The sequence below is a fragment of the Microdochium trichocladiopsis genome, assembly GCF_020744255.1.
Source record: "Microdochium trichocladiopsis strain MPI-CAGE-CH-0230 chromosome Unknown B0I36scaffold_1, whole genome shotgun sequence".
Lineage (NCBI taxonomy): Eukaryota > Fungi > Ascomycota > Sordariomycetes > Xylariales > Microdochiaceae > Microdochium > Microdochium trichocladiopsis.
In genome coordinates, this window is record NW_025763544.1 from 2,361,087 (window position 1) to 2,380,401 (window position 19,315).

Here is a 19,315-nt window from a genome sequence, read left to right on the forward strand (position 1 = left end):
GGGGAGCCGATGCCCATGCACAAGCTCAGCCACCCGGTCACCTTGGAGCACCATGCACGTCCACGACACTGACACTGACAGCTACCCAGAAACAGGATTTCCACCGTCCCAGACACGTCAGCCGTACGCACAACGGCAGACTTGCGTCGCCTACCATCTGTCGTCAAGGATGCCCCTGGCTTTCGGACCCAGGCCTGGTGGGTGGGGACAGAGAGAGACAGCCCGAGCTGGGCCTTGGTTGTTCCGCGTTGATTCACCTTGCACGGTCTGACCAGAACCCCCTGGTCGCCTTACATCATTGTTACCTTCTTTCATGCCGGTCGTAACTCAGCAACAACAGCAACGAGATTCAAGAAGCAGTCTGAACAGGCTGTGACGCAAAACTACAGTCCTCACCTCTTCATGCTGTCGCACACAGACAGACACCGCTCCTTTCACCTCCTCTTTCAAACCCCACCCACTACACCCAAGACACCACGCGCAATGCTGTCCGCTGGCACAGTCGAGCCACCTGATGCCGCCCCCATTTTGGGGACTAGCCCAGCTGCACAGCGTCCCGTGTTCGACGTCGAGAGGCGGCACCCACGAGGTTTGGGGGGGGCCACCGTTGATGCGGGCGGCGCTAGCGTGGCTCAAGCGTACGCTATATTCAGCAGGGTAAGCCGCGCCACAAAGCATTGCGCCAGCACCACACGGGGTTTTGGACGGTGCCGTGTCACCATCCCTACGCTGTTGGCCGGCTGGCTCCGGCACAAAGCCCTCTCACTACACTGCCCAGTCTGCAGCTTAGTATCTCTGTATGAGCTGTATGAGCTGTATGAGCCCAAAAGATCTTTTCAAGTCTGGATATCTACGCCGGCAGGTAGTTACTGTCAAAAGTGTCATAACGAGGGCCAAAGTTGGCATAGTTGCTTGGGTCCATAAGCCCAGCGCGGCTTACACGCACGGGAGACTCGGTGTCACGACACTGCAATCTCCATCCAACGCATATCATCCAAAATTTTGATCTCCATGGACAAACATCTCAACCCGAAACGGCCAGCTACAGTCCATCATGGTCCCTCCTCATTTTCCCAGAGTCTTGCGCTAGGAAGACGGGTCGGCTGGTCTGCTCGCTTGGACCCTCTGCCGCCTCACTGGCATCCCCCAAACCCATTATTCCGTGACAGCTCGACCCACCCCGCAAGAATGCATCGTTGGCCAAGTATCCTAAGGATCGAGCTATAGTAGCCAGCTCAGGAGATCTTCTCCTATCCTTCTAGAAGCATGCTTCATAAAAGTCGTCTGCATCACATTTCCATTTTCGCCCACACGCCCACGGCTGCATGGCAATTTCGTGTGAGACCAGGAGGTTCCGCGCAAATGATGTCTTGATCCATCAGCTGGCCCACAGGCTCTGAGACTAGATTATTGTATTATGACTACGAAGGGCTCTGTATGTGGCCCGGCCAGGACCGCTATATGTACAAGAGTGGGTATGTTTGTGCTTGTGGGTGTGTCTGTCTGTAAAGATGCCTTATGTTCGTGAAAGCTAGGTTGAGTGGAGTGGGACTGGCACGCTTCCAGCGCGTGCTGGTCGAGGCCGCAAGGTAAGAGCATGATCCGGACTCGCTTGTCGAAAAGACGAGATCGCAACATCACGAAGCACCATGGGCCATGTTGGGGCAGAGTCACCGCCTGAGGCTGTCGGTGAGGACTGGCCGGAAACACGGCAACCGCGACTATATTGAGTTGGCAGACCGCCTCCAGATCATGAACGCGGCCACGCCGGCACAAGTGGTTGCACCGAGAGCGAGATACAAGCCTGACCTGTCTGGTGGCGGTTCTTCGTTCTTGGGAAAGCCCGTACTCGGGTTTGTGGCAGCCTCTGCCAGCGCCACAAAAAGCTCACCAATGCTGTTCCATGTTACACTAACATGTAGCGGGGTGCTCATCATCAGCCCAGAAGTGTACTGGTCGGGTTGAAGCTCACTCCTCTGTGTCGTCTTGTCCTTGTCGGCCTTTAGCGCAGTATAAATCGCCGGCAAGTCGTCGAGCTGAGGCACGCGCTTGCGCAGACTGACAATGTGCGAGAACGAGTCCGGGTCTGAGGAGTCGTATGTGTAGCATATCAAGTCGCAGGTGTCGAGCTTGGCCTGATTCTCCAATATCGCAGGCTCCAGCTCTCCTAGCTCTTCCAGAATCAAATAGCACTGCTTTCCGCCATGCAGTTCTACACTATTCACTACCCTGCGAGGCTTGATTGTTGGCCGGTACAAGATGTCAAATGGCCTGTTGAGGAACGAGTCGAGTAGCGATGACTTGCCTGCGCCGGGGGCACCAATGACGTAGCATAGGACCACGTTGCGCTCGACGCGACCTGGCCGCCTCCTTCGTTTCCTAGGCTTCGTTATCTTGAGAGCAGAAGTGAGAGGGTCTCTTGGGTTGGACGGTTCAAAACCTAGCCACGCAAGGTACTCGAGCGTGGTTTTGGGCTCCAAGAATGTGGTCATGCTCCATTGTGCTAGCCAACCTTGAAGAGTGACGTGACCGGCTTCGTTGCGAACAGTCGAGGAAGGGAAACCAGATTCTTCCCACGATGGGGGAAGGCCTGGTGCGGGGGCAAACAACGCTGCGAGCTCGTAGTCGTTGAGCCCGCCATCGTTATCCCGGTCGAATAGCAGAAACAGGTCGACAAAGAATCTGTATCCCGCGGGGCTCAGCTCTGCCGAGGAGTATTCGGGAACCTCGAACTTCGGGCTGATGAAGCTGGCCTCCAAGCTCAAGCTATCCGTGTAGTGGAACTTGCGCAAAATGATCCAGATGGTTTCGTGGCGACCCTTTTCCGCATACATCTTGTTGAGCTGTAGGAAACCTTCCAAATCGATCCCCTTTTCGGTATACGATCCTGGTATCGACTTCGCGATGGAGAGCTTGATGTTGTTGAGATCCTCAGTTGTGAGAGGCTTATTGAAGCACTTTGCCTGGAAGTCGTGCATCTCTTCATCACTGAGGTAGCCATCCTGATCCTTGTCGCACAGGTAGAACACGCGCTTCAGGGCAGAAGCACATGCTGGCTTGAGGTGCCCCTCCTTGTAGTCGAACAAGGGCGCGATAGGGTGTGTAACAGCCTTTTGGCAGAGGAAGAAGGTCTCGTTGACGTTATTGTGCTCCCTGGCGCTTGCTCTAATGCATGAGTCGATCTCGCGGAACTCGTTCATGACGGGGAGCATCTCCTCCTCAAAGACTTGCGGCGTAGAGCTGTCTCCGGTCAAGTCGCACTTGTTGGCGCAAAGAACCACAGGGACGTTAACCCCGAGCGAGCGGAAGTAGGGCATCCAGAAAAGGGCAACGCGCTCATAGCTGTAGTGGTCGGAGTATACAAGGAGGATGACGTTGGACTTGCGAATCTCTTTGCGCAAAGTATTTCGATCCTGTGGCCGGGCCGATGTGTCGATGATTGTGGTTGTGACGTTGTCGGGCGTGCCGATGCTAGGAGGGATTGTGATCTGTGGCAGAACAGACTGGATCTTGTTGGTAACGAAGACGTCCTTGACAAGCGAGGCGATCAGGCTCGACTTGCCGGTGCCTTCGTCGCCGCAGACGCAGATGCGGACCACTGACAGATCCGGGAGAGGCCGTGTCAGCGGGGAGGACTGGGAATGGTGCTTGATGGCTGGCAGTCCAACATGTCCAGGCGTTCCAGGGGAATGAGCATACCTGTAGCCATGATGGCGAGGCCTGGAGTTCTGACAGCTGTACGACTCGTGGGAGAATACAGACTACGAAGCCATGTCGGAATCTTGGGTCGTGCTCGGTCGGTAGCGCGCGGCGATGCGATGCGATATGGTACAGAGATGGAGATGTCGCAGAGGAGCGCCCAATGTGTTTTTGAGTGAAGGGGATGCAGGTAGGGCAGCAGGGGTAGGGCGGATGTCGAGGCAGATGACAGCACTGGGTGGGGGCACCAGCAGATCACTCTGTCCAAGTGAGGCTGGGCGGTGTAAATGGTGGCTCGGCCTGGCAGCGCGACAGCACCAACAGGATCTTGTCATGCCAGTTGATGAAGCATAACACAGACATGAATGTAAAGACTCGAGAACACTGCTGGGACGCAATGGTGGTGAACCGAGGCGCCCCCAGAGACAACAGCCTGATCTCACGCCTTGCGCGAAAAAGAGCGCTAGAGGGGGAAGCTACATGGGGCCAACCACGCCTTCCACACCATGGACATGTGGGTTGCTGGTGCTCCTTCCCTGTCGAGTCTTGTACCGCGGCGCAGCTCTGCCACACCAGCCCGCACTTCGGGCGCACCTGCCCCAGGATCCGGCTGCCAACCAACCCCACATCATCCGACAGCACCAGTTGCGCGGGCAGCCGTGACATGGACCCTTGCATCCTACCTGAAGGTAGCCACGCTCATCTCTCGGCCTTCTCTGCCTCCTGGCCTTGCGAACCGTCCGTTCATGATTGTCGCCTTGCTTCCCATTGCTCCTCCGTCGCGTGCGGATACCCCTCACGGCCCAGCATAGTGCTCAGTGCGAGATAGTCCCCATCGCCAACGTCCCCAGTCCTTCGGCCCACCGGCCCTGGTTTAAGCCCCCGCGCAACCATCCGACAGTACTGGGCGGCGCGCCTTGAAGGCGTGTGCGCTTGTCAACTTGCTCGACTGTGTCGCACAGACTGGCAGCAGCCTGCGAATTGCTCCCGCTCATCCCGTGTTCGCCAATTGCTCGCGGATATCAAGCATCATGTTGTGAGTTGAGCCTGGAAGCTACTCTGGTCGCCATCCAGAAGCGAGAGCTAACACCGCCGATCACTGTTGCTTGATGTCCTCAGTGTGCTACCGCCACCTCCACGATACCCGACGCAGGCGGCATACAATGCCGCCGTTGCTGCTGGCCATGCGGCCCCTATGATTGAGACAAACAATATCCTGTCCAATCCTGAAGACCAGTTTCTTGCTGGAGAAGGTGTGTGACGCCGGCTAGATCAGCTCTCCGCGAGTGATTTTACCGCTTGCTAACAAGATCTCTTCATGATCCAGGCACCTATATTCTCAAGGAGGATATGTTGCTCGCGACCCCGCCGCCACATCCGTCAGAAGCGCCCGTGATCAACCCGAATCCGCTCGCGACAACCCCTCAACCAGCTTCTACTGGCACTAAACTGTCCCTGGTGAACCTCGAGCACAAATCACCGCCAGCGGCATTTTACAAGTTCATGGCCGATTCTACAATCTCATCGACCATCGCTGAGCACCCCAATGAAGGAAGATACTCCGGTGAGGCTAAGATCAGCAGCGATGGCTCTCTTCGAGCTGCGGGATCCACGAGCGACGCCGGACGGCCAGCTCAGCTGCACGGGATGTCGACACCAGCATTTGGCGACGGCAATGCACTCCTCATTCCGGAGAAAACCAAAGACCTCAACAAGCGCCGCAAGCCGAAGAACAACATGACTAAGAGCAATTCGTCCTTCATTTCGCGAGTAATCATCAACGAGAGCATTACCAAGAAGCTTGCAGAACGGCCATCTGATGGTGTCTTTGCTTTCACAAATGTGAATCGTGCTTTCCAATGGCTTGACATCACTTCCGCCACCAAAGCCGACTACCTCACCAAGATTCTCTTCACGAAAGCCCACTGCCTCAGCCACGATGTGAACATGGTCACAAAGTCGTCTACTCATATAGATGTCATCATGGGCTTCTCCACGGGTGAGATCATCTGGTGGGAGCCCATCTCTCAGAGATACACGCGTCTCAATAAGAATGTAGGATTTGGGATTAAGCTGCCGTGAGCCACAGAGACTCAAACTAATTGGTTGCGCAGGGCGTCATCAATAAAACTCCAGTATCGCAAATCCGCTGGATTCCAGGTGCCGAAAACCTGTTCATGGCAGCGCATATGGACGGCTCGCTTGTGGTGTACGACAAGGAGAAGGAAGACGCCATCTTCAATCCTGACGAGGAGAGACTCCTAGAGGCCAATGGCGAGGAAGCATCCATTCAGGCGCCTCAGTTCAAGCGGGCAATCCAGATTCAGAAATCTATCCACTCCAAGAACCAGAAAACAAACCCTTCTGCTGTCTGGAAGTTGTCGAACCAGCGCATCAACGCGTTTGCATTCTCACCCGACAATCGCCACCTTGCAGTAGTTAAGGAGGACGGAACGCTGCGTATAATTGATTATCTCAAAGAAGAGTGAGATATCTCGTCTCCCGTTACGAAGTGCCAAGCTAACCCGAAGAAGGCTCCTCGGCATCTACAATGCCTACTATGGTGGCCTCACATGCGTGTGTTGGTCGCCAGATGGCAAGTATGTCTTGACTGGAGGCCAGGACGACCTCATTTCCATATGGTGCCCATCAGAAGGTACAATCATAGCACGATGCCAAGGACATCAGTCGTGGGTGACCGCCGTGGAATTTGACCCTTGGCGATGTGACGAGAAGAACTATCGCTTCGGCAGCGTGGGTGAGGACTGTCGACTTTGCCTCTGGGACTTCAACGTCGGCATGTTGCACCGGCCAAAGGCGGTAAGTACGAGAGCGCTCTACGGAATCAAACGCGGGAATACTGACCAGGACCCATTCAGACCGCACGGCACCGGGAATCCATCTCGTCCAAGTTCACAACCCTGCAACGCGCAGAGACTCAAGGAACTAATGGCAGTCGAGACCGTTCCGGATCAATCGCAACAGCGAACGGAGACGACGAGGATGACAACTCAATCGACCATCCTGTCGAGCCTCGCGCGCGCATTGCGATATTGCCGCCAGTCATGACAAAGGCAGCCGACAAGGATCCGCTGAGCTGGTTGGCGTTCACAGAGGACTCCATCATGACAAGCTGTGCCAAGGGTAAGTCAGCGACAGTAAACCATAAATGACAAGTACACTAACATCTGTATAGGTCACATTCGAACGTGGAACAGACCTACAGAGCCACCGACACAGGCTTGAAGCGTTTGGGAAACCCTGGAAGACCCCGGGAGAACTGCTTGCTTCCAGGCACTGCGTATCCACGGAATTCTCCACGTGACAGCTACATCATCTGCTACACATTACTCAACGGTTCTGAGGGTTTCAGGCTAGAGCTGGATGTGCATTGCTGGAGGTGAGATCAAAACTTAGCCAACGCTTGATTTGAGAAGAGACAGCGATCTGCCAACAGTGCTTTTAGCTTGGGGAATATAATTCAGAGCGGATCCATCATAATACTGCTGAATGTTTTAGTTGTGTTCGGACCGCAGTGGTCCAATCGTTTCCGAAGTTTTAGTTGCACAAAACCAAGACATGGTCCTCATCATTGTGTGTCAAACATGTTGAATGACTGCGCAAGCCGCGGTCAACATCCCGTCGCGTGGTCCTTGTATGGACATTGACTGCAGAATCGTGTACAGCGAGTTCGTCCAGATTTTGAAAGACAGTTCGCAGCATCGGTCAGGCAACCAAAGCAGGCAAAGACACCTGGCAACTAATTACTCTTCGTCACCATGAGCTCATGAGGCCCCATCGACTAGCAAAATCTCCTGCTCATGAACCCATTAGTGTTGTGCTCCGCCGTGCTCGGCCGGGTATAAGTGGGTCAGCGAGAGGGAGGTCTCAGTAACCTGAGGCATGACGGGACGAGGATGGACATCTGTCGGGGGACAAACTTATACAGGGCTGATGGACCAGGCCGACGTTCTCGGACGCACGTCCGTGATATCGCAGGTTTGCCCGCAGTCCAATTTTCGAGAGCCGTTGGTTTGTCTGGAGCCCGCACTTGACAAGGCTTGTGTGATGGCTAATGCTCAAGCCTCATAGACGCCACCTCACGATTGTGCACTGGTAATGTGAGGCCGAATTCAAGCTGGCTAGGCCGAGCATTTTGTTTAGGGCAATTACATACGCGTTTGCTTGCGAGGAAGGAATTCTTGCACGGCCGAATCCCAGGACGTGCTCACATATTCAGCAATGTCTGCTGTAAGTGATTTCCTGACTTCCTAGCGTACTAAGAGTAGGGACGCAATGCGACACAACTTTTCATCATTAGGTAGACAGGGATCGACAGGGCGGTAGTTCGTTGGAGTTATGCAAGTAACGCTGCGGTAGCTTTCGAGTGCCGCCGGAACGCTGCCCACATAAGGTGCGGCGGGTCCCTGCATGAGGGAACCAGTGCTCAACCTCAATGGAGGGGTGTGGCGTGAGCGTATGCGTGTGATAAAGGAACCAGGGTCAGACTGAATAAATCGAACCATTGACTGCAGATACGTAAGGTCATATGGCTCGATCATCATCGAACGGACTCGTCATCAAAGATTGCTTGCGAAATCGTAGACGTGTTCTGCAAGTTGTGGAATCTATGGATCATTGGGAGAGTTCGGTCCTTCTTCGCGACATGTGCGGGCCAGATCGCTGCAGGGCAGCCCAGCGTGAGACATCGTGAGTTTGGGCTTTGCCGTATGCCCGACGATGGGGCGGCTCCAATCCGGACCAAGGCCTCCTAAAGAGCCTCAGTTGTGGACTCGAGCCTCGTTCAGGAGCTCGATTCCACCCTGCATGCCGTGAGAGCTCTGCTTGCTGCAGCGGAGCCGGACAGCTTCCATCAGAGTTGCCGACCCGCAAGAAATCCTCAATGGGACCGCCAGACCCGCTGTCAAGCTTGCGCCTACGGATCGCTGCAGCAACCCCCGTCCAGCCTCCACTATCAAGCTTCAAGGCCTAGACCGTGATGAGCTGTTGCATGGCTTCAAGATGTATCCGTGCTTTTGACGCCGAGGAAAACCTGGCCGTCTACCCTGCTTCGCCCTGGAGGAGCGCGAGAGACGATCTGACTGGAGATGATCACCAGGATCATGCGTGTGCAGCTTCGCATCAGAAATGCGAGCCGTCGGAGGTTCTGTTGGAACAAGTCTCTTTCAAATGACGTGTCGGCTTCTGAGGGAAGAAACATACCAGGACGATGATGCAAGCTGGTACGGCTACGTATTTTGTCCCATGAACCACGGGACGGATCGGATGCATTGGTGACCAGACTGAAGTTCAACGCTCGGCCGGCCGGCGAGGGCCGGGTTCAGCAAAAGCTCTCAAGCTATCGTAGTGGGTCCGTGAAAGTCCCTGGCCCACCAAGCGGCCAACAAGTGCGTAATGCTTGTCAGTCTCAATTGGTCAGTGAATCGTTTCACACCTGCTTATCGTTGCGGCTCAACTGCGGTGTGATTTGGCTTCGGCAGCTTGAAACGAACATCCAGAACACGAGCTCAAGATTGTGGCTGGCTGGACCGTGGACGACGCAACCGTTTGCATGTGTCGCTATTCGACATCAAACAAGTCAAGGACTGGGACAGCTCCCAACCCATATGCAGGGTCACTCGTAATGACTTCACTGTGCTTGTTCAAGGTCGCTGGTTTAATCCGTGCAACGGTTGCAACCATGCTTCAGAGCATCTTGATCGTTGTGACCAGAACAGCCTGAAGTGCCTGTGGCTTGGCTTCTGTCACTTTTGCAACAGTCCTTGGCCAGCAAGGGCTCGACAGAATCCACAAGTGGATGCTACCAGGGCGCGCGTCGAGGCTGATTTGAAGATCGTCGTTATCAACGCCACCATTTTTGCCATTGTGGGTTCTGTATCTTGGCGCTAGAGCTGCCTGTATGTAGCTAACCATGCGCGGTGGAAAGTCGTGATAGTGGCTGACGTTTTATTGTAAGTCTGACATGTGGTGATGCTTCTCCTGTCGCTTGGCATGTCGCTGCTTCTCACAGGCTGGGCTGATGGTTTGGCGAACTGCGATTGGTTATAATCTGTGTTTTCCGTCGGAAAGTTGATCACAGCCACTCGAGACATGGCTGGTTTTGGACCACATCGAAGGAAGACATGGCGTGAAGAATCGAACTTTAGCGCGAATTGTCGAACGGACATCCTTGCCACCATTACCACCCACCAATCGAGCCCAACCCTGCAGCTCGTGCAACACGTGCCCGGGTGGGCAGCCCTCGCGCAGGATGGATGGCGTGGGGGTTGCCACAGGAGTTGAGAATCGCTGATACGGTATGCGACCATGGGCCACGAGCTTGGTCATGCTGGCGTCACGAAAGGAAGAGCGCTGCCATCAGGCGACGGGCAACCATGGAATCGCCCGATACCCGTGCAGCTGAAGCGCAGGCGGATAGCATCATAGTCATCGTAGAAACGCAAATGGCGGCAACGGTCTTATCTCGTGCGTCGCTGGCGGTGATTGAACGATGATGAGTCTTCCACAGGCGGCTAAGTACGGTATGCATGCCGACATCACAGCCTGGCCTGCAGGGCTGGACTATGTGGGCCGGCCTGCTGGAAATATCACTAGATGGCAGTTCGAGTAGTACCCGTGGGCGTCGTGGCGTGTGGCGCACCTTCTTGGAAGACCCTGAGCTAAAAGCCTGTGAAGGACGAAGCAGCTGGATGGAGGTGCGACTAGTAGTCGATCTCGTCTAGTCCAGCCCGTGATGATGCGGCGCTCGATGTGGACTTGGCGAGCCAAGACGCAGACTTCGGCCAGAGCGAACTGGGACGGGCGGCGGGCCAGCGAGCAAGGAGGGCCTGGTCCCACTTGGGCGCATGCTCCCGTTTGTGGTGGAATCGAAGAAGGGTCCTAGAAGCCCTGACGTGTTCCACCAGGCTGGCGGCTGCAGGCGCCCAGATGGCGGGCGTTGCACAACGAGCATTTGTCATGGCATTGCATGTAAACGACGATGCATGTGTGGCGCCGCCGCGTGCTGGACTGCATCTTCGGCGCGAGCCAGCGAGGCACTAGAAAAATAGAGGCGAACATGCGCCGCAGTCAACACAACACTCACCTGGGCAAGTGCAGTGGTCGGTCGTCCTTTCCATGCATGGTGGTTTGTTGAAGGTCCCACCCGCCGCCCTGGAATCCACTGCCGGGCCTCTCTCGGCCCAGCGCCCCTGGCAGGCGGCGGCAGGCTTGTCTCTGTCTGCCCAGCCAGCCAAGGGCCCACTGTCGGCTTGCGCCATGCCTGTCGCTGATAGCATCACCCGTAGCCAGATGCAGTCGTCGGAGCGACTGTTTCCTACAGCTTGCCCGACCGCAAGCGCACCACTCAGTCAACGCAGCAGAGCAGACAGACCTTGGCAGGCTTGCTGCTGAGCCACCCGAGGTGACTGGCTGATGGGCGGCGGGCTGTGCTGCTGACCCTCTGTGGGGGGCACCTTGGGGATCGTCCATGAGGTACGTTCCGCGCATGCGAGGCAACGTTTTGCGCCGTGAGCACGCAAGGGATGCGATCCTCACGGGGGCCAGCAGCTTGTTATCTTTGCGGCCCTCTCTCCTGCCTGTGTGGGCGCGTCCCGTCTTGCCTACACGTCGTGGCGTGGGTGCAACCTCTGAGCCCCGCCGGCCCTGTGTCCGGAGCCCTTCAATTCGCGCCGCGACGCAGCCCCGGTTTTCAAGATCGTGCTACGGCATGGCGCCGGCTGCCCTGGCCGCACGTTTCTGGCGACGCACCTGTCATGTCGGAGGCTGGTCCTGAGTCCTGAGTCGCGGGCCTTGGTCCTATCTGCGAGCCTTGCGCCGCCGACATAGGTGTGATAATCGGCGCCGGCTTCTTTTCTTGCCTGCCACCCCACCTCATCACCACCATCCTCAGCAGCCACACGGCGCTCCTGCTCTCTCCTCTTTTCACTTTCTCACCCTCTTGCCGTCCAGTTCTCGCTCCGTTTTGGCGCCTGAGACCACCTTCTCAGCCTCACAGCTGTTCCAAGACTACCGCAAGCGTCGGTAGCGACTCACACTGACCCCGACGACCTTGATTGTCGTCACTAGCAGCGTCGACCTGGGCAAGCTGTCGCCCGCTGGCATTCAGCATGCCGTCCTTTAACCCCTTCACATCTGTCGCTGGGCGCAATGCCTGCACGTTGTTCGAAATTCGGTACGGTAGTCTTCCTCTCTTGTACTGACGGGATAGGGATCCTCACTAACACGTGATTTCACATAGTCTTGAGAACGACTTTATTGTCCTGCGCGGCAATGAGCACGAGGCCACCAGCCAGATCCTCAAGGGACAGGTCGTCCTCTGTCTTCGGGAACCTCTCAAGGTGGAAGACATCCATCTGCGGTTGACCGGAAACTGCAGGGTGGCTTGGGTCGATGGCAAGCAGACACCAACTGGTATTCACACTCAAAAGGTGGACCGGACCACCACGATCTTGCGTCATTCTTGGCCGCCCTTCGTTTCGGACCCCACGAACCATCACCATCATCAGACCCTGGCTCCCGGCAACTACGAATGGCCATTCGAGTACATCCTGCCCGGGGACACCTCCGAGAGCATCGAGGGCTTGACACAGACTGGAATCTCCTATGCACTCAAGGCGACCATCTCCCGTGGCAAGCTCGCCAAGAATGTCCACGCTTACAAACCTCTCCGAATCATTCGCACGCTCGAGCCAGCTGCCCTGGAGTTCAACCACGCCATGAGTGTAGAGAACATTTGGCCCAACAAGATTGAGTACTCGGTCAACATTCCCCAGAAGGCAGTGGTATTCGGCAGCAATGTGCCCATCGAGATGCGTTTTACGCCACTACTGAAGGGCCTCGAGATGGGGCTCATCACCGCGAAACTTGTCGAGGTTCAAGAATTCAGCATCTCAAACGTCGTGTCGGGCGCCACCTCAAAGACGCACAAGCACGAGCGCGACATCAGAACATGGACCATCGAAGTCACCCGCGAGGAGCACTGGCAGGACAATGTCGAGGAGACGGGCCAGGAGGGCTGGGCGGTGAAGAAGGAATGGCCTCTTCCCAGAAAGCTCACGCAGTGCCTCCAGGACTGCACAGCTCACGGCATCAAGATCCGACACAAGATCAAGCTGACGGTAGCGCTCAAGAACCCTGACGGCCACGTGTCTGAGGTAAGCTCTCTCGCAACCACGGCGCGAGCGACTTTTGATCAGATGCTAACATTCTTTTAGCTCCGCGCCACACTTCCCGTGACCGTCTTCATCTCGCCCAACATGCCCCTTGATGAGCAAGGAAACCTCCTTTCTCAAGAACCAAGTGCCGAAGCCACAAACGACAGTAGCGACCCCGCTCGCCTGGCTCCTCCGGGATATGGCCAGCACGTCCTCGACCAGCTGTACGAAGATGTCGACCCTAACGGCATCATCACCCCGCCCGCCTTGCAAAGCGGTTTCAGTAGTCCGATGTACGCCATGTCTCGTGCCGGTTCCCACGAGAATTTAGCAATGTTGGGTCAGATTGGAGCTGTTGCACCTGCGGCGCTGTCGTCTAGGTTACAACAGCACGCGCTCAACGAGTCAAATGACAATCGGCGCAGCGGCCACTTCAACAGCAGTCGAGCTCGATCTGGTGCGACCACTCCTCACGATATGCCTATTGATGGGGAGCCATCACAGTCTCCTTCGACCGAGCTCTCGCGCAGGACAAGCGAGGAGGAGCACCCCCAAGCCTCTGGCATTAACACACCACTGGAACCGGAGCACAATGAGTTTTTGAGCATGGCGGAGCTCAGCAAGGTGCCGAGTTACTCTACGGCTACGCGCACTCCTCTGCCAAGGACGCCCAGCTACGTTGGCTCCCTAGGACTGCCCGACTACATGACAGCGATGAGCGCGCCATCAACGCCAGCACCAGTGGTCATCAGTGATCCAATGGCAGCCATCGCTGAGACAACGGGACCTGTATCAGGATCTCCGATTGACATCGCACCAGTGTCGAGATCGCCGACAGCGCATTCACGAGCAAGCTCTATGGGGTTCAACTTCATTGCCCAGGCGGGATCCCCCGGCGATGCCCACAGCGATCGACGCGTGCGGATTTTGCAGAACAGAGCCCATTAAGGGGAGAATTTGGAGCAAAACCACCAAGATGATCGCAGGCCGAACATTCTTGACGCAGGGCGTCTCCGCACCCGATGCATTAGCGGCAGAGGGACGTCTGTAAACCATTTTTTTTTTCTTTTTTGATATTTCTGGGAGCAAGGTACGGAGTTTTGGACATGGCGCACACTTTTGGGAATCATATTTTACAGTAGAATTAGACGGCAGCGGAAGCTTCTTTACTCAACGTTGGGCGGAACCCCTGAAGGATACCTACGCACCTACTTACACTAGATAGAGCGAATGAACCCCACTCGCAGATCTTGCGAGTTCACTTCATGATGGTAGACATTACGACAATGCGACAATGCGACAATCAAGAAATGTCCAAGATCTGGTCTGTGCTGCGAGCTAAATGGCCCCCTTTACACAGCAGTCGGACGCCCACGTGTGACTCTGATCTGTTCGGGGTAGCGCAAGACGGGCGGATGGAACGCGGCTTGACGTCATTTGCACAAGCCGACATCATGGTGCGATAGCGACAAGATTTCGGTGGCACAGGAATCAGAGCCAGCGGAGCACAAGACAAGAACGGGATACATGAAGACAACCATGCCAAGCTTTTGCGCCTTGATCCGCACTTTGTCCGCACCAATTAGCGAGGCGAGCCTGGAACATCCGGCTGGTGTTAGATCGTGGCCATGGCAAGGGGGTGTGACTGATTGTCAAGGCTTGTCCTGTTGGTGTTTGGCCGTGGCCGCCAGCCTGGTGGCCTGCACAGCGCACTCCTGACCCAGGCCGGCCTAGCAAGAGTCGTTAGTGTGCGCAGTAGCGCGCAACTGCCTGCCCGTCTACCACAATTCTTGATTGACCCCGCGCCCGCCCGCCTTGTCCGCCCCAGGAGCAGCAGCAAGAGACAGGAGCTTCTACTTATCGATGTTCCCCTCCCTAACAGCCTCTGACATCATCGAGGGCTGCACAGGGTGTCAAGTGATGCGACACGCCTTCGGGAGCCAGTGCAAAAGTGCTCGACACCAGGACAGATTGGCATACACAGGCGCGACGTGGCCGGCATTGCCGCACGCTACTGCGCGATCTAGATTCATACCGTTGACGCTCCCTTGCAGGTTTTTGGATGCTCGCGGACGGAGCCCAAAACGATCGTGGCTGCCGAACCGGGTGGATGATGGGGTGGTGGATTTGGCATGAAGGTCGACCGGGGTGCGGAGGGACAGTGGGCGGGAAGGGACCAAAAGTCTTAGGGTCACTTGAGCTAGATCGCCATGATCGCCCTTTCCTCATGAAAGGGGATTGCCTCGTAGCATTTTAACCTCCCTGGCCCCCCCAATCTCCCCTCTGGCAGCAATCGCCCGAACGATCACTGCTCCAACCTCCTGCCTCACACCTCTGTGCCTTGTCCGACGAAACTGGCCCATCTCCAAGCAATTGTAAGCATCACCGCCTGGGTTTTCGGCAGCAGTTCCCCTGCCCAAAGTCGACATACCGCCTAGAACACGTTGGCTGGTCAATGCTCATCGCTGTACACATGCGTGGCAGGCGCTGACAATTACGAGCAAAGTTCACAACCTTAGGTTCTCACTCAAGCGCGAAAGGCACCCACCACAATGAGCGGCGACTCAACCAACCTGCCACTGCGGCAGGGTACGACCTTTGGCAGCGGCGACGATGCCGTGCCCAACATTGACCCGACCACCGTGAGTTATGCACTCTCTATTTGGACCCTGCGGATTGCATGCGCTAAATTCAGGTTTCGACACACAGACTGCCGGTCTCTTGACCGAGCGACTCCAGGCATGGAAGCATGCCGTAGGGTATCTCGAGGAGTACATTTCGGCCACTGAGAAGGTCCACAAAGCGCACGCGAAAGAGTACGAAAAAGTCCTCAAGACCATCTCCAGCCCTCTTAGGGAAGGGGCGCACTTTGACCAGGGGCTCGGAGGCGTGGCTGGGTTCTTTGAAAACATGCGCGTCAACACCCAGGTAAGCCAGGCCACCCAATGTCTATCATGGCTGTGGCGCACGGCTGCTAACAAGCAATGCGAACCCTCCAGGCGATGGTCAATTCAAACACAGAAACTGAAAAGACTCTAAAAGGCACTGTTCTGCCGATCCTGGAAAGACTTCACAAGGAGATCAAGGCCAAGCATAAGGAAGTTTCGCACGGCGCCGACAAGTCTGCCAAGGAAATCGAGAAAGCTCGAAACAGCACCCAGAAGCACATCGAATTCCTCGGACAGCATGCTGCGTCTTTTGAGTCGACCGGCGGCAAGATGAACCCTACAGAGGATCCGTACGTCCTCAAGCGTGGCGTGCTTCACCGCCTCAACAAGCAGATCATCGAGGAGAATAACCACCGCAACGACTTGATCCATGTCCAGGACGGGTTCCAGGCATTCGAGGCGCATGTCGTTGGAGTCTTGCAGCAGGCCATGGAAGCCTTCAATCAGGTTGCAGGCGGACAGGCGGAAAAGACTCGCGCCCTGTACAGTGACATGCTCGGGGCTGCTCAGCGCATTCCTCCGGACTTTGAATGGCAGGGCTTCAAAACCAGAGACGGAGCCCGCCTCGTGGATCCGAATGAGCCGCCCCGCAGCCTCGAGTCGATTAGCTTTCCCAACCAAGATCACAACGCGACCAAGGCCATGATCGAGGGCAGCCTGGAGCGAAAGTCCCGCAACAAGCTGTCTTGGGGTACGCAGACCGGCTATTATGTGGTTACACCATCGAAGTATCTCCACGAGTTCAAGGATGATGACAACCTCCGCGCCGATCCGAAGCCCGAACTCTCCATCTACCTTCCCGATGCCGTCCTTGGTACGCCTGCTGGCGATAAATTCAGCGTCAAGGGCAAGGACAAGAGCAAGAGCATCAGCAGCAAGCTCTCAGGATCTTCAGAGTTGTCATTCAAGGCGCACTCTGCGGCCGAAGCGCAGAAGTGGTACGAGGTGCTCAAGCTTGCTTCTGGCAACGCTGGTGTACCATATGAGAGCACACCTAGCTCTCCCGTGGTTGGTGGCCCGGAATCGCCGGGCGCCACGAGCCCGGCCGTTGAGAAACAGCAAGAAGCTGGCGTCATTGGAGATGAGGTTGTCAGCAGCCCAACTGCGATTAGCCCGCAGGCCACATTCAAGGAGGGCGAAGCCACCACTGCTGGCGCAACGACCGGCACCACAACGGGCACCACGGCAGAGAAGAAGCCAACGGCGTGATCGAGGGTCAGACTGATACCTCGTAAAAGTTGATACACCAGGATGTGTAAGAGAAATCCTCTCAGCCGCATGAGCATGCGCTCCGAAACCCCTAATGAAGGATACATCTCGCAACAACTTCTCACCAATCATGGGCCAAGTAGGTGGTCTGCCAAACGTCCTAGGACGAAGACTTGAAGAGGCAGTGCTCCCCACAGTCTCCAACCCGAGCAACCTCAATGTGGACGGATGGCTGCAATATTGGGGGCTGGAAGTCGACCCACTCTGTGGCTCTGACCAGATGCGCTCCACGGCGCATGTGGGCGAACGTGCATGCGCTGTTTCGAAACTGGTACCCATCGCCTTTCCTTTGTCAGCCATCGACCAATAACCACTTAGATGCATGAAACAACTCGCCATGTCGCGGAATCCTCTCACAGCTAGCAAACAATCAACTTATTTCGTGAGCCAAGAGACCACATTCATACGAAACCGGTCATTGCTGTCTGGTGACTTATACGTTGCAGTGAAGCGACTATGGTTCCGAATGCTGGCATTGCACTGCCTCAGCGCCAACCAATCATCATGTTCTGAAAGCACCAGTGAGGTCAGGTTTGCTGTGACTCCTCAAGCACCCCTGATCAACGGATAGCGTGTGTCCGAGCTCGGTTGTCAAGTCGTGGATCCGAGGTACAATGAGGATCCCACATTATTCCCATGTTGGTCGCTGGCGGAAAGTCTATGAGATGTGTAGTGAACACGACTTCGCCCTTTCTGTCGGCCGCGCAGTAGGCGCTACGACGATGACTGCATCTCCAACGGTTGATACGATAAAAACGTGAGATGTGAACGGCCCGGAAGTGCGATTTTCAAGGATGGCCTGACCTCTCCGTGGCGGGCAGGGCAATCCTTGCTTAGTAGCTGCTTCTTGCCGGCCCCATCACGACAACAGGCCCGCACCAGGGAGCAGCCCCGATCGAGGCAGAACCGCACGTGGAGGGCGGGCAGGCAAACCAGGGACTGAGCAATTTGGCCCCGACTGCTCCTGAGGATCAGGCTTTCGAACTTTTGAGCCCGTGGACCCAAGCGGATCGGACTTGCAGTAGTGGTTGTGGCTGAGGCCCCGGTGCCGTTGTAAAAGTGCACTTGTGGTGCGGTCCCGAGGCGCGGTGTACCAGCCTGTGAAGAAGCGACGTCACAGAGAGTCCGAGACCTGCCTGAAGCGCCAGGCATCCACGGCACTGGTTGCCAGCACACCCTACCGGCACCACCAGAAACCTCGCAAGCTGGAACATGGTTGTTGACAAGCGGGCGCATTGCTGCCTGGGCGCGTGGTGTCACTTGCGTTCTTGTCAGACGCTGCCCTGCCTGCCCCAGCTTCCAGCTTGCTACCATGGGGCGAAATCACGCAGCCAGGTCCTCTGCTTCGCGGCGCCAATACCACCACCATCACCACCGCGCCCCCCTACGATCCTGCGTCTTTTGAGGACTTTGACAAACAAGCCCCTACCGGACCGCGAGGTGGGTCACTGCCCCAGTTTCTCTCAAAGCCAAGCGGTAATCACTTGGGAACGGTGAAGCTTCCACGGTATACTCTCGTGATTGGGTTTTTACGCCAATGTGGCGATGCAGCGCCCGGCAGGAATCTTAGATGCGTGCCCCTCCTGCTGGAGTTGCATGCATCCGGCAAAAGTCAAGCTGGCAGGAAGATACTGCGCAGAAAATGTCCCACCCCGCTGGTTGCTGGGACCCTCGATCGACACGCTGGGGCAGGCACAGCTGTCGATGTTTGTCAATGGTTGTGGGCATGTGTGTGTGTGTGTGCGCGCGCTCCCTGGTCTGGTCCCCAGCTCCACCAGGGTCACCTTCCAGTCACAGCAACTCCCAGACCTCGGCCGACACCGGGGAAAGGGGCAGCACCGGCGAGGCGCAAGGCTCGTAGCTAGGCTGAAGGTCCTACTGAGCTCCTACGTCCCGGCTAGCCAGCATGTCCGCCCTGTTTGTCTGGAGAGTAGGGACTCTTCATTGTGTCGTGGACCGTTCCGTGCATGGCCCCCCATCACGCTTGCTTGCACACCCCGGCTTGGATCTCGTGCTGCGTCTGGTCCAACGGGTCCGCGAGCTTCAACCACCGGCATCATGGGTGCCAGCAATGCCCCATAGCGCGCAGGCAGCATCAGGGAATGTCGGCCAGCTAGCCGGGTGACTCGAGCCATTTCGACTCTTGCCTGACCGAGTCCCCATGCTCTACCATGATCACCACCTGCATGTACGAACCTCGTCGACCAGGCTGTGTGCCTAATG

General features: G+C 56.3%; 5 protein-coding genes across 5 annotated transcripts; 4 read left to right on the top strand and 1 right to left on the bottom strand.

Moving 5' to 3' along the window:
• The first annotated feature begins 326 nt into the window (after window positions 1-326).
• On the top strand, window positions 327-1,322 carry B0I36DRAFT_8558 (uncharacterized protein). Its single transcript, XM_046163463.1, has one exon. It carries the CDS (start codon window positions 403-405, stop codon window positions 922-924), a length of 522 nt encoding a protein of 173 aa, XP_046018370.1. The 5' UTR covers window positions 327-402; the 3' UTR covers window positions 925-1,322.
• On the bottom strand, window positions 1,281-4,077 carry B0I36DRAFT_259561 (EF hand associated-domain-containing protein). The gene is made up of 2 exons (XM_046151106.1): window positions 3,700-4,077; window positions 1,281-3,598 (listed from the first exon to the last, which is right to left on the bottom strand). Exons 1-2 carry the CDS (start codon window positions 3,707-3,709, stop codon window positions 1,722-1,724), a joined length of 1,887 nt encoding a protein of 628 aa, XP_046018371.1. The 5' UTR covers window positions 3,710-4,077; the 3' UTR covers window positions 1,281-1,721.
• Window positions 4,078-4,730: 653 nt separating this feature from the next.
• Window positions 4,731-6,945, top strand: B0I36DRAFT_357632 (catabolite repression protein creC; the record flags this gene model as incomplete). The annotated part of the gene is made up of 7 exons (XM_046157831.1): window positions 4,731-4,735; window positions 4,819-4,952; window positions 5,027-5,754; window positions 5,814-6,184; window positions 6,234-6,519; window positions 6,579-6,843; window positions 6,896-6,945. 7 exons carry the CDS (start codon window positions 4,731-4,733, stop codon window positions 6,943-6,945), a joined length of 1,839 nt encoding a protein of 612 aa, XP_046018372.1.
• Window positions 6,946-11,589: 4,644 nt separating this feature from the next.
• Window positions 11,590-14,194, top strand: B0I36DRAFT_379315 (uncharacterized protein). Its single transcript, XM_046160760.1, has 3 exons — window positions 11,590-11,893; window positions 11,960-12,875; window positions 12,936-14,194. Exons 1-3 carry the CDS (start codon window positions 11,829-11,831, stop codon window positions 13,821-13,823), a joined length of 1,869 nt encoding a protein of 622 aa, XP_046018373.1. The 5' UTR covers window positions 11,590-11,828; the 3' UTR covers window positions 13,824-14,194.
• Window positions 14,195-15,427: 1,233 nt separating this feature from the next.
• B0I36DRAFT_357634 (PH domain-containing protein) lies at window positions 15,428-17,032 on the top strand (the record flags this gene model as incomplete). Its single annotated transcript, XM_046157832.1, has 3 exons — window positions 15,428-15,517; window positions 15,585-15,803; window positions 15,875-17,032. The coding sequence occupies 3 exons, from the start codon at window positions 15,428-15,430 to the stop codon at window positions 17,030-17,032; spliced, it is 1,467 nt and encodes a 488-aa protein (XP_046018374.1).
• Window positions 17,033-19,315: the final 2,283 nt, after the last annotated feature.

Bases quoted from the DNA above. Each gene is read 5' to 3' on its own strand.
- B0I36DRAFT_8558 (XM_046163463.1), top strand. From the start codon at position 403: ATGCTGTCGCACACAGACAGACACCGCTCCTTTCACCTCCTCTTTCAA.
- B0I36DRAFT_379315 (XM_046160760.1), top strand. From the start codon at position 11,829: ATGCCGTCCTTTAACCCCTTCACATCTGTCGCTGGGCGCAATGCCTGC. The intron at 11,894-11,959 runs GTACGGTAGTCT...GATTTCACATAG, and splicing joins TGCACGTTGTTCGAAATTCG to TCTTGAGAACGACTTTATTG. The intron at 12,876-12,935 runs GTAAGCTCTCTC...ACATTCTTTTAG, and splicing joins CTGACGGCCACGTGTCTGAG to CTCCGCGCCACACTTCCCGT.